The 13,107-nt window shown below is 41.9% G+C and overlaps 1 protein-coding gene across 1 annotated transcript in view; it reads right to left on the bottom strand.

Annotated features, from left to right (window-relative positions):
• CACHD1 (cache domain containing 1) overlaps positions 1–13,107 on the bottom strand; it is an 89,471-nt gene that overhangs the window by 37,020 nt on the left and 39,344 nt on the right. Inside the window, exon 4 of the mRNA XM_063166277.1 lies at positions 3,598–3,704. Coding sequence (XP_063022347.1) covers positions 3,598–3,704 — 107 coding nt within the window. The remainder of the gene's footprint in view (positions 1–3,597; positions 3,705–13,107) is intronic.

Genomic DNA, 13,107 nt, shown 5'->3' with positions numbered 1-13,107 from the left:
TTAGCACTTCTAGATACCACTTTACATCTTCAAAGCAAAGCCAAATCATTAACTAATTAATCTTCAAAGAACAGCACAAACAGTCAGGGGGAAAAAAGGAACTACTGAACATAATTGCTCGTTATAAAAGGGTTTCTTACAGCCCTCCTCTTTAGCATTACATTTGCTGAGCTGCCGACCTCGGATCCCATCCCACAAAAACCAGGGAAGTTTCATTTCCAGCTCTCCTCTGACCAGTCCCTCCATTAAGAACCCTCCTGGTGAAGAAACAGCACAAAGAAATGTGTTTATTGCACGAGTGAGGACATCCTCTGACTCCCCAGACAGATCAGATCCAGGATTTTCCAAGTCACACCCAACTGCAGCTCCTGTGTTGTCACCAGGAATAAAAGCTCTGCAGCCCAGCCACAATTAACATTCTGCTGGTGGCATGAGCCAGGACAGAGCCCTGCTCAATCCTCAGGGCTCTGAAGGGAAAATAAGTTTAAAACCCTTTCATTTCAAGGAATGGGACCAGATTCCTCCATTAAAAGCTTTTGGAAGGAGGGGTTTTAACTCTTCTGCTCAAATAACTCCCAGCCATTTTAACTCAGCCAAAAGTCAGTGTAAAATACAGCAATTTGAGGAACATTCCACATTCTGGACTCGATGATCCCTTCCAACTCCAGATATTTTATGATTCTAAGATTTGAAATGATCAACACCTCGAGTAAAACAGACAAAATTTGCTGGGCAATTTGTGCCATCTCTGCATATTTCTGGGGAGGAGCACTCTGCCAGAGCTGCCTGCCTTGGAACAGACATTTCAGCACTTGGAAGGATGAGAAGGAGAAAGATTTACTGGTTCCCTGTTTATTCAAAAGGCAAAAAAAAAAAAACTCCAAAGGAATCTGATAACATAATGCACAGGCTCTGGGGAAGATTTAATAAATAAAAGACTATTCAGAGTGGTGAGGACAGATCTCTTCATCTAACTGCCCAAAGCCTGTGTCTCCATCTGGAGAATAAAGACTTTCTCCTTATCTGCTTTGTAGTAATGGCTAAAAGTAATCCAGATGCAAAACTCCAACCAAGATAAAACAAAATCTGTTCAAGACATTAAACAACATTTAAAAAGCCACGTAATATCAAGAAAAAACAGTGGGAAAAGTGATATTTTTTAAAGCTGAGGGGACACATCTATTTCTTTCTCCCTCCCCTAAGATTAATGTTTGTTTTAACAAAAAGAAAATTCCAATAATAATAATGGAAAAAACAGATTTAAAAGTTTCATGAGCTCCATCACTCCATCACCCCTCTTAACACCCTGCCCAGGGTGGAATTTGGGGTTGCTGTCCCTGAGGGCTCTCCCAGGCTCTGTTCCTGTGGCTTTGTGGTGCAAATTCCGTTCCCTTCCAACACCTCCAACTTCAGCACTCCGATCCCACTTTTTACTCTGGGCCAAGATTAACATTTCCAGAGCTGAGCTCGAGGTCGAGCGAGCAGAGCTGAAATTTATGTTTTGCCAGGAGCTTTTTATAGGCAGGATTATTTAAACTGCAGAGCTCCTGTGGGAAAAGGGGGGATACCCATGGGAATTTTGCCTTTTATGTGCAGAATGAAATGAAAAACTCATTCAGGAAGACAACGATGAGAACACCCAGATGTACCCACAGGTTTTAAAGCATAAAAATAAATGAGGCAGAGGTAGAGCCTAAACCCAAAGTGCAACAGATATTCCTCCCCAGGTCTGCATGAGGATACTTATGGGGGAAGAAAGAAAATTATGGGATTAGGGGAATTTTTTTTAAACACAACAAGGACCAGGGATATTTCTTGGCCTCACCTACAAAAAACTTCTCTCTTCACTAGGTGTGCACCCAGTACCAACTTTTGCTCCTCAAATTACCATTTCCATCCCATTTTCCTGCCTCAACCCACTCTTCCCATCCCATTTCTCTCTCACAGACATTTCCTCCCTAATCAAAACCTCCCCCCAAGGCTGTTTCTGTAAAAGGAGAGCCAGAGGAGAGTCTGCTGTCAATAAATCCCTGCTCTTACTCTCCCCCAATTCCCTCTCCTCTCCTGCTGCCCTTTCCTGCCAGTGCCACGTTTTGAAGGTTCTCCTTTCATCAGGAACCTTTCAAGCCAGAGGCAAGGGAAGAGGAGGCACTGGAGCCTCACTGCTGAGCCAGGACAGCACTCAAAAATAAGGAATATTTCCTGAATACTTTTTTAACCTCCAACTTCTGCAGTAGAAAAGATCTTTATTTAATTTAATTAAACACCATGAAGTGATTCATTGTATGCTTTGCTCTCGCAACCGTGGCTCTAAACTTGCCTTCAAAAATTATTCTGATTAATTAACAACTGCATGTGATTTAAACATTATTTTAATGAGTCGTTTGGGTTTGGTTTTTTTAATAAAGAGATGAGTAAAACAAAGCCCAGCAAATCACAGAGAGTGAACAAAGAGTGCCTGGCTTCGGGATGGAAAATACCACACAAATCATGGCTTGTCAGGAAATCAGCCTGGCCAGCACCTGCATCCAAGATGTGGGATACCATGGATGGGATGGAAAACAATCTCTGGGGACTGATCATTTTTATATTCCATTAGAAATCCAGAGACCAAAGCTATAAGAATGAAACAGTAAAGGAGTTTATAAAAATTTGGGGCTCTTTCCCCCTGTTTGTTGCAAGATGGTGAGGGTGGAATGGCAGAGTTGCCACTTCATCAGTCAAGTTAATAAAATACATTAGAATTTTATTCCAAAAGACCACTGGAAATGAAAATAAAATAAAATAACAAATCCCAAGTCTGCATTATTCCCCCAAAAGAATGAACAGACAACATCTCCCCAAAATAAAATCCACAAAGTCTGTTAATGTTCCCTAATTTACAACACTGAGCACCATAAAAAGTTGAAAAGTCAGATGGAACTGGAGCAAAGTCTGACTAAACCCAACTGAAATCCCTGTATTAATCCACACTGATTAGGATGCAAAAAAAGAAGAAGACCTTGCTGCAGCAGAGGCCCAAAAGCTGAATTTTTCAGGGATAAGTCGTGTGTATTTTGGTTCTAAGCATATTTCTAAGTCCTTAATGTGTTGAGAAAATGCCCTGACAAGACAAAGACAGGGAATATTTTAAGATGCCCTCGTATTTGGTCGTTTTTGCATATCACTGCAAAGGCAGCCTCACATGGGCTGAACTCAGCTAAGGAGATCAGAGAAACTTCCCTGTGTGGCCCCTGCAGCAGCTGACACTGCTGATGCCAAAGCAGACAGGCCTAGGAAGGAGAAAACCTTGGCAAAAAAAATAAAAAGGAAGAAATAAAAAGTGCAGAAACCACAACAAAATTATCCACGGTAGGCTGGAATAAAATCTTCATGACATTTTTATAAAGTACTTAGACTAAGGGCATTACTTTAGGTATCAGCTTTCAATCATGAAATCTCAAATTAAGAGCAGTGTGACACTTGCAAGGAGAAATAAAAGCTCGTTGCTATGGCAATCAATGCAAATTCTCTGTGCCAAGGAAATGTTGGAGTCTAATGGGAAAAAAGCCCTACAACAGAAGGAAAAAAGCCCCAAAGTAGAAGTGAGCTGCTCACCAGAATTTAAGTCACGTCCAGGATTGAAGGCTCTGCTGTTGACAGTGGTCGAGAGGCGATCGCAGCTGATGGTTCTGGAAACGTTGGTGTTGAAATTCCCATCAAATCTGGAAGGACAGCAATGGATCAGCAATCAAACATGATTTATTGAACCCACATTAACAGTAGAAACACAGCTTTTTAATGTTGCAGTGTAAATAACTATTAATAGTAAGAGATTGGTGCTGAAATTCCCATCAAATCTGGAAGGACAGCAACAGGATCAGCAATTAAACATGATTTATTGAACGATGATTTATTTAATATAAAAACAGCTTTTTAATGTTTTGGTGTAAATAACTATTAATAGTAAGGGATTGGTGCTGAAATTCCCATCAAATCTGGAAGGACAACAGCAGGATCAGCAATAAAACATTATTTACTAAACCTACATTTACAATGGAAACACAGCTTTTTAATGTTTCAATGTAAGTAATTATTTATAGTAACAGAGAGTTGAAATTCCTATCAAATCTGGAAAGACAACAGGACCAGCAATCAAACCTACATTTACAATGGAAAGACAGCTTTTTAATGTTTCAATGTAAATATTTATAGTAATACAGAGTTGAAATTCCCATTAAATATGGAAGGACAACAACAAGAGGAACAGAAACCAAACATTATTAATTAAACCTACATTTACAATGGAAACACAACTTTTTAATGTTTCACTGTAAATAACTATTAATAGTAAGAGATTGGTGTTGATATTCCCATCAAATATGGAAGGACAAGAACAGGAGCAGCAATCAAACATTTATTAAACCCACATTTACGATGGAAACACAACTATTTAATGTTTCCGTATGAATAACTATTAATTGTAGAGATTATTGTTGAATTTCCAATCAAATCTGGAAAAACAAGGAAAAGACATTTCCCAGGAATGCAGCTCTTGGATGGAGCCTGTGGCTTTTCTTATCACCCGCAAAATGGAACCACTTCAAAAAAAAATCACGGCTCTTTCCAAGAGAGCAAAACTGCTGCTGATTTTTTGTTGGCTGAGGAATCTCCAGCCTAAGATTGATTGATAACGGATGGGTTCCACAAAAATCGTGTTTATCTTGGGGCAAACCCAAAAAACTGCACATTAAACATCTCCATCCTAAAGAAATATTTCCGAGCAAGGCTGAGGAACAACCCCACAGTGAAAAATAATGACTTTTCAGGATGTAAATGGATCGTCCCAGAGCTCCCATCAAAATCTATTAGTGATGGCAACAGGATGCCTTGTTAGCAACCAACATTATTCATTTATTGCATTAAAATGCTTCAACATGCTCCAAAAATCATCCAAGGCCTCAGCTCTTCTCAGGAAGCCCCTGTCAGTTACCCACCAGGAAGATGAATTTGTGGATGTCTAAATACTCTGCAGCATGGCTGAAGAACGAAACAAAATAATTCCTGCAGCCCAATCCCATCCCTCCTTCTTACAGCAAAAAGGAAATGCAGTTAATGAGGAAAAAAATTATAAATAAAAGATGAAAAATTGTTTTCCATCCCATAAATGAAAGACCAGCAAGGGCTGCCCCAGACTGGGCTGGGAGGGATGCCTGCCTCAAATCTCCTTTCAGCTGCTCTTTGCCTTAAAATTGACTTTTTGCCCCTTGCAATGGAGTGGTTTTGGTTCCATGGCACAAGGACCTGGAGGAGAGAGCAGCTCCCAACACAGCTGAACATCAGGCCCAGGAACTGGCAGCACTGGGGCAAATCTACATTGCAATATTTGTCATCATTTTAATGACACTGGAGAATTTTCCACGTGCTTCTAAGTTTCATTCAGAACGCATTATTAATATATTTGAGCATCTTCCCCATTAGAGCCACAATTAAAACCAAAGCCCCAGCACTGCTAAGCAGCCTTTCCAATGGATGTTTGTATTCTTAGCTGTAAATACTGGTTCTACCTTTCCTATCACATTTATACCTTGCACATTTTCCCCTCACATTTCAAACTGTACAGATCTTCCCATAGCTCACTTTGGAAAAAGTTAAAATACAAATATTTTTGGTGTCCTAATGTTTGAAGACAAGTATTGACCAGCACCTTTTCTCTGCACAGAGCAGATAATTTTTACCAGTGTCTCCTAAAACTTTTACCAGTGCCTCCCTTAATTTTTACCAGTGTTTTCCTAAATTCTTACCTGTCTCCCTTTCTTACCAGTATCTCCCTTAATTTTTACCTCTCTTAATTCTTAACTGTCTCCTTTAATTTTTACCTGTCTCCCCTAATTTTTACCTGCGCCTCTCTTAATTTTTACCAGTGTTTTCCTAAATTCTTACCTGTGTCTCCATAAATTTTTGTCAGTGTCTCCCTTAATTTTTACCAGTGTCTTCCTACATTCTTACATGTATCCCACTTAATTTTTACCAGTATTCCCCTAAATCTTCACCAGCATCTCCCTTATTTTTACCAGCACCTCCCTTAATTTTTACCAGTGTCTCCCTAAATTCTTACTTGTATCTCTCTAAATTCTTACCACTACCTCCCTTCATTTTTACCAGTGTCTCCCTGAATTCTTACCACTTTCTCCTTTAATTTTTAGCAGTATTTCCCTTAATTTTTCACATTGTCTCCCTAAATTCTTACCTGTGTCTCCATTAATTTTAACCTGAATTTCCTTTAATTTTCACCTGTGTCTCCCTAAATTCTTGCCACTATCTCCCTTCATTTTTACCAGCATCTCCCTTGATTTTCACCAGTGTTCCTCTTGGTTTTCACCAGTGCTTCCCTTGATATTCACCAGTGTTTCCCACAATATTCACCGGTGTTTCTTTTGATATTCACCAGTGTCTCCCTTGATTTTCACCAGCGTTCCCCTTGGTTTTCACCAGTGCCTCTCTTGATTTTCATCAGTGTCTCCCATGATATTCACCAGTGTCTCCCTTGATTTTCACCAGTGTTTCCCTTGGTTTTCACCAGTGCCTCCCTTGATTTTCACCAGTGCCTCCCTTGATTTCCACCAGTGCCTCCCACTTTTCCCAGAAGCATGACAATAAGGCAAATAAAAGCCTCTTGAGATTTCACCCAAAATATTCCAGACGGCAACACTTAGAAAACCCTCCAAAATCCCCACCGAAAACCCGACACCGACATTACCGCGCTATAATTCCGAGTGGTTTTTTTTTAACAGATTTAAAGCCAATAAAACCCATTGGCAGAGATCCACTTCCAAGGCAGCTTTCCTGCAGCCCACCCCCCCTGCTTTCTCCCCGTCCTGCTCCTGGATTCCCTTTAATGAAGAAGGGATGGAAGGCGCATCCCGAGGGAGCAAACAGAGCCGCCACTCCCACTTTGATCGGGTCCCCACGGAGCCCCACGCTCCCTGCCTGCCTCCCCAGACCCCGCCGTGATTGACGCTGCCTCTGATGTGCAAGCTGCTTTGAACTTCACGCATGAAATTCCCACCGGGCCGCGCTCATTTCCATTCTCCTTCAGCGGGATTTACGAGCGGGAGCCGGGCGAGCGCAGGAGATAAAATGAATCTGCAGGAGCTTTGAATCTGACATCAAAACGGGGGCTCGAGTGAGCTCCAATTGGATTTTGCTCGGCCTGAATTTACAGTGTAAATCAACTTCTTTTGTGTGTTTGGAGTTTAGGGGGAAAACGAGGGAGATGTGGATAAAAACGGCACTTGAGCAGCTGCTCAGGGCTTCGTATTGTTTTAACACTCATTTTTTGCTTTTCTCTCCCTTCATACAAATTCAAGATGACATTAATATGCAAATGAAATTACATAAGTTCACTCAAAATTCAGGGTTTCCTTTGAAATTCCCAGCTAGGCCTTGTTTGCTTGATTGCAAGGCAAGATTTTAACTCATATTTTACATAAATACTTAAATATAGGGTTCCCACTGCATCTAAACAGAATGCTGGAAAACAATGTTTTTATGAATAAATTCAAAAAAAGAAAAAAGCTACTGATGGCTCAGTTACACAATTTCTTCTGGCACGCCACCAAAGCTGTTCCCATTATTTCAAGCATTCTTGAAAAATCCAAGTATAGCTGCTCTCAGCTGTAAAGAGAATGTACTATTGGAAAGAGGATTCAACTCCGGAATGCAAACTATTCCCAATCTCACTTTGTCATGAGGAATTTCTATTCCAAACCCCATTTTTTCATGAGGAATTTCTATTCCTAACCCCATTTTTTCATGAGGAATTTGGCCACATTAGAAGTAAAAGCAAGAGCACAGGAGAGAAATTTCCTAAATACCTGCTGCACTTTATGGACAAATGCCAGGACTGTGCATAGTCCCTACATTTCCTAGAACGCCCTGGGCTGTACTGCAGCCTGAAACTCTGTCAGAACAGCAAATACATCTTAAATTTCATTTACTGTGGCCCCCCCAGGCCCCCTCTGGAAGTGCAGCTCTTCAGGTACTGCAGCAAGCAAAGGAACTGAACGGGATTCCTGTTATCTCCCACTTAACTGCTCCAGAGAGCAAAGATAAACACAGAAAGAGCTGTGAAAAAATTGAACTGCAATAGCAAATATTTAACCATCTGTTAAAAAAAAAAAAAAAAAGCAAAACCCAGACCCCTTCTGAAGGCAGTATCACAGCCAGGGAGTAAATGATTTTCAAATAGAGGTTTGTAAACTCCCTTATTCAAACAGCTCCATTCATGTTTGCAATGCACCACTGCCAAGTAGGGTGTTTTACCAACAAATATTTCTCCATTCCAGCTCCTTGCACAAATTTGGATAAATCCATTCCCCAAGCTCTTATCAGCATAGTTTAAATAAAGAGCAAGAGCAGATTTGCAGCTGCCTTGCAAGGCAGCCAGAGTGGGAGCATTAATGCAGAGCAGTGCCCCTGAGCAGATGGATTCTGGAGAGCTGGGGCAGCTTCCCTTGAACAGCCAGCAGGGAAATCCAGCTGTGGCTCCAGGGCAGGAGGGGATGATTCCAGCAGCACACAGATCCATGTCCAGTGAGGGACACTGGGCAGCTTCCCTTGAACAGCCAGCAGGGAAATCCAGGGCAGGAGGGGGATGATTCCAGCAGCACGCAGATCCATGTCCAACAAGGAGGGCAATGAGGGACACAGGGCAGCTTTCCTTGAACAGCCAGCAGGGAAATCCAGGGCAGGAGGGGATGATTCCAGCAGCACACAGATCCATGTCCAACGAGGAGGGCAGTGAGGGACACTGGGGCAGCTCCCTGCTCACATCCCATGGAAACTGCCTTTCCCTTCTCTCCCAGAGATGCGGACATGAAATGCTGGAGCACATCAGAGTGATGGGTATCAAAACTGGATCAAGGTTAGTTCAGGGAAGACTTTTGGTCTCCCTTTAAAAGCATCACCTGGTTTTTGTTGGAAAAGCTGCAGGAAGAGCTGCATTTCCTCACAAATGCATCTGAATAATTTATTTTCTGGAAGGGGATCCTACTGCAGCCACTGCCGTGTTAGAAACCACTGGCAGGTGCTCTATGGGCCCCCAACACAACCAACTTCCCTGGAAAACTGCAACTACAGAAAGCCACTTCTGGAAGTCTCCCACAAGAGAGCATCGATCACAACTTCTCCAGAAAAAGACATTTTGCGTAATGGGTAGAAGACAAATACTCAACCATTACCCTCATATCCAACTTAATCTTAGAGTGGAAGGGGTCTGATTTCCTTTCAGCTGCAAATATTCACTATAAACCACCTCTCTGCCTGTTGCCATCCCACCCAAAATATGAGTTAAACTTATGTAATTTCATTTGCATATTAACATCCCTATGACTGAAGTTATTCCAGTCATCGCTCCCAAGCCAGACCATGCAGACCTGCAAAGGTAGAAGCCCCTAAAGCTTCCAAACCTGCTTCCCAAAACTCATTTCTAAACCCCTATTTAGACACTTCCCACAACTGACACACATCCCAGGAGTTCCCACTGCAGGTACTCAGGACTTTTGATAAATAAATAAATAAATTCTGTTTATTCTTTCCCTCCCTTCTTGCTGCTCCATCAGCCCATTCCAGATCCAAGATTCCCTCAATACCTGCTGAGGCCTTTCAGGCACAAAAACCAGGAGACTCCAACTTGTACACAAAGGCTTTCATCCTCTTCAGGAGAAAGACACTTTAACTAAAACATTGTCTGGTAAATCACCACCCAGTTCCATCGTGACAGGGAATGTCTGGAGACAGCATCAAATCCATTCCTCATGGCTTATGGCTGTGGTGGTGAGGGACACAAGGCTTGTTTTTCCAGCAGGGATTTCCTCCAGGATTAGAAGATGCACCTCACTTGACATCCATTTTCCTTATCTCCCATCAGTTTGCCAAGAGCCTGGAGCACTTTATCCAGATTAACTCTGTCTGCTTGGAGCAGCCTCTCCCCCAGTGCCTGGGAAAAGGAGCTGGTGCCAGGTCTGACCCCGGGGACACAAACACAGGCACCGATTTCCACACCAGCCACGTGGGAAGAGCTTGGGAAGCTCTGCTCCCTGCCGGCCCCTGTGCCATTCCCAGAGCTTGGTTAGGTAGAGCTGAAAATGCCAGCAGAGATCATCTGCCTTTGGAGAAAGGATCAGCAAAAACCAAAGGGGAATGTGGGGATTTTGGATGAGTTAGAGATGGGACCTCTGAGCTGCTTCAGATGATGGGATTTATTTTTCTTATCTTCTACAGAGGCAGGAAGGGTGAGCTGGGCTCACATCTTCACTGCATGGCTCAGAGGGTCACAAGCCCTCCAGTCACAATCCTTTTAAGGGTTTACTAACCAATAAAACACTGCCCACAAGGATATTTATGCTTTTGACCCAATCCTTACATATTTGGTCTTATGGACTCATGCTACAGTTTGAGCTTTCTTAGCCAATCATGTTATGGCACACAAACCTACAGTGCTGCATTGTAAACTCTTTGTCTACTTCTATAACTACCTTTATTTTTTTCTATATCTTAAATTCTAAAATTTAAACTTTCTTTTATTTAGCTTGACATGTCTCTGGTTTAAACTAGAAATCCACATTCTCACTTCTAGCCCCTAAGTCTGGGAGCCTTTCCCAAGTTCTCAGGTCAAATCTTGGGTTTAATTCTAAGCTTTGGTTTACAGGCCCAAAGTTCTGAGAGTTCCCTGCATTTTGGATTCCAGCAGGGGAACACAATTCCTGCCCTGCTCACCCTCCTTGGCAGCCCCTGCACATGGATTTAGGCGTGGGATTATTTCCCTGTGCCCAAGCACATTTAGAGGCTTTGGTAGAGCAGCTGAGTGTAATTTTATCAGGAAATGTTTGTTGAATTAAGGCCTTGCCAAAACCACTCGATAGCCACCAACTGCGCTGCCTCATCCAGTTGGGTTTGCAAGCTCCAATTTATTTCTTCTCACCACTTTCCAAACCAAGGTAGTTCCATTGCGCAACCCTGCCTTGGAGGGGGCACAGACACAACTGCTGGTCTCACACCAGGGAAACCAGAATATTTGGGGTACAAAACAGCAACCAAAAGCACAGTCAGGCTGGGAATTTTAATCCAGACTGGAATCACATAGAAACTCACTCATTTGGGCTCTCCATTGCAAGAGCCAACACCATGTAATGGCAATAAAATAAAGATTGTTTTCTCTATCATATCTCACTGCTCATTAAACAACCAATTGAAATGCCAGGTTTGTTTTCTAACCCAGTTTGTGCTGTTTTCTATCATTTATTTATAGTCACCAGGTGTGGAAATCTCACAGTTTATCCCAAGCAACATGACAAACCAATGCTTGGATTTTCAGGAGAAATGCAAGCAAACTGATGGATCATTTTCTTAATGGTAACAACAAATACAAACTGAGGCCAGCAATCAATTAAAAAAAAAAAAAACAATAACAATTTAAAAATCCTTTCCCTACAGAATAGTTCATCCTTCCCAAGTTAATTTTCCCCAGACCAATCCAAAGTTGCAGCATTCCCAACTCAATATCAATAAGTTGGACAATAAGAGGCCGAACACCAAGTGACAAACAGCCTTAAACACTGTGGGAAAAAATTTCAAACTTTCCTAAAAATACCTAAAAATACACTGAAGGTAATGCACTTCTGACACTGTTCTTGCCCCAAATGTTTGCTCAATGAAGAGGCCACATGAGGCAACGGCCAGAAAAAGAACACAAAAATAAAAATACATAAAAATACCTAAAAATACTTTAAAATATCTAAAAATACCACATAGATAATGCACTTCTGACACTGTTCTTGCTTCAAATGTTTGCTCAATGCAGAGGCCACATGAGGAAACAGCCAGAAGAAGAAAACACACAGAGTTCAGGAGCTGTAACACAAACATTTCACAACCCTCCAGAATAAAAACCACAGCCCTGAGGACTCAGACAAGGCGAAGGCACAATCTGAGGCAAAGGATCTCATGGGGAAAAAAAAGAGATTTTCACAGACAAATCTGGGTCTTTTTCCACACGACCTCTTCTGCAGTTAATAAATACTTTAACCAAAAAAATTTCATTATTGTTGCTTTAACACCAACATTAAACATTTTAAGCACCAAGGATAAGCTGTTATCAGCAGTAGCACATCTAATTTAACTTCCTGCAAGCGCAGACCCAGTTAGTCCATGAATTAATGATGGAAGAATTCAAAATCTGATCACAATATCCAGGGGAATCAGCTTCTTTCCTGATACTTAACCAAAATGGGGAATCTCCCAGAAAGGTGATGCCACACAGAAGGAAAATGAAAGGAAGAGCAGCAGATGGGAGAGGTAAAAAGAGGAGAAAAACTGAAATTATGGCAGAAGCATTTAGACAAATTCAGGTAATGAACAAAGCATTGCTCATTGGAGCTAAAACTTGGAAGTTTCAAACAGAAAATACATTTTTACGTTATTTCTTTGTCTTGCAGAGGATTTCCTATAGACAGCACTGTGTCCAACGGTCAGATAAGCCTCAACCAGGTCTTGCCAAGGTCCAGAGCATCCTGCAGCTGATAAACTCTTCTGGGAATTATTTAATTATTGATCCAAGCAACTAAATGATGAGAATCCCATTGTAGAGCCTGAATGAGGAGCTGTGCAAACAGCAAATTCCCCCCTCTGCTTTGCCAGCTGTTTGTGTTTTAAACCTTTTACTGGGAAGGATTTCTTATGCAAGTTCACCACAGGTAAAGAAATCTCTGAAGTACATCCAAGCTATGTAATTTTGGAGGACAAAGTGAAAAGGAATTCACTAAAGTTCCAGACTAAAAGCAGACTTCTCTTTTTAATGAAAAATGAGGCCACACTGAGGGGGTGATAAATCCCATTTCTCCTTCCCCTCAGCCCTTGCTTGGAAGGTGTCCCTGCATGGATTCTGTGAGCAGAGGGCAGAAAGGTTTTCATCCTCAAAGAATCCCTGACCCTTTTGTCCACCCTGCCAACAGCCTGGATGTGGCAGCATTTTCCACAGGCACCTTGTCCAGCAGGAACTGCACAGAAACTCCAAACCTGTGCCCTTGGAGTCACCTGATGGCCCAAATTACCTTCCTCCCTCTCAAA

The sequence above is a fragment of the Melospiza melodia genome, chromosome 11 (genome assembly GCF_035770615.1).
Source record: "Melospiza melodia melodia isolate bMelMel2 chromosome 11, bMelMel2.pri, whole genome shotgun sequence".
Classification (NCBI taxonomy): Eukaryota; Metazoa; Chordata; class Aves; order Passeriformes; family Passerellidae; genus Melospiza; species Melospiza melodia.
The sequence above is the reverse complement of the archived record's forward strand: the minus strand, read 5'-3'. Positions and strand labels throughout refer to the sequence as shown.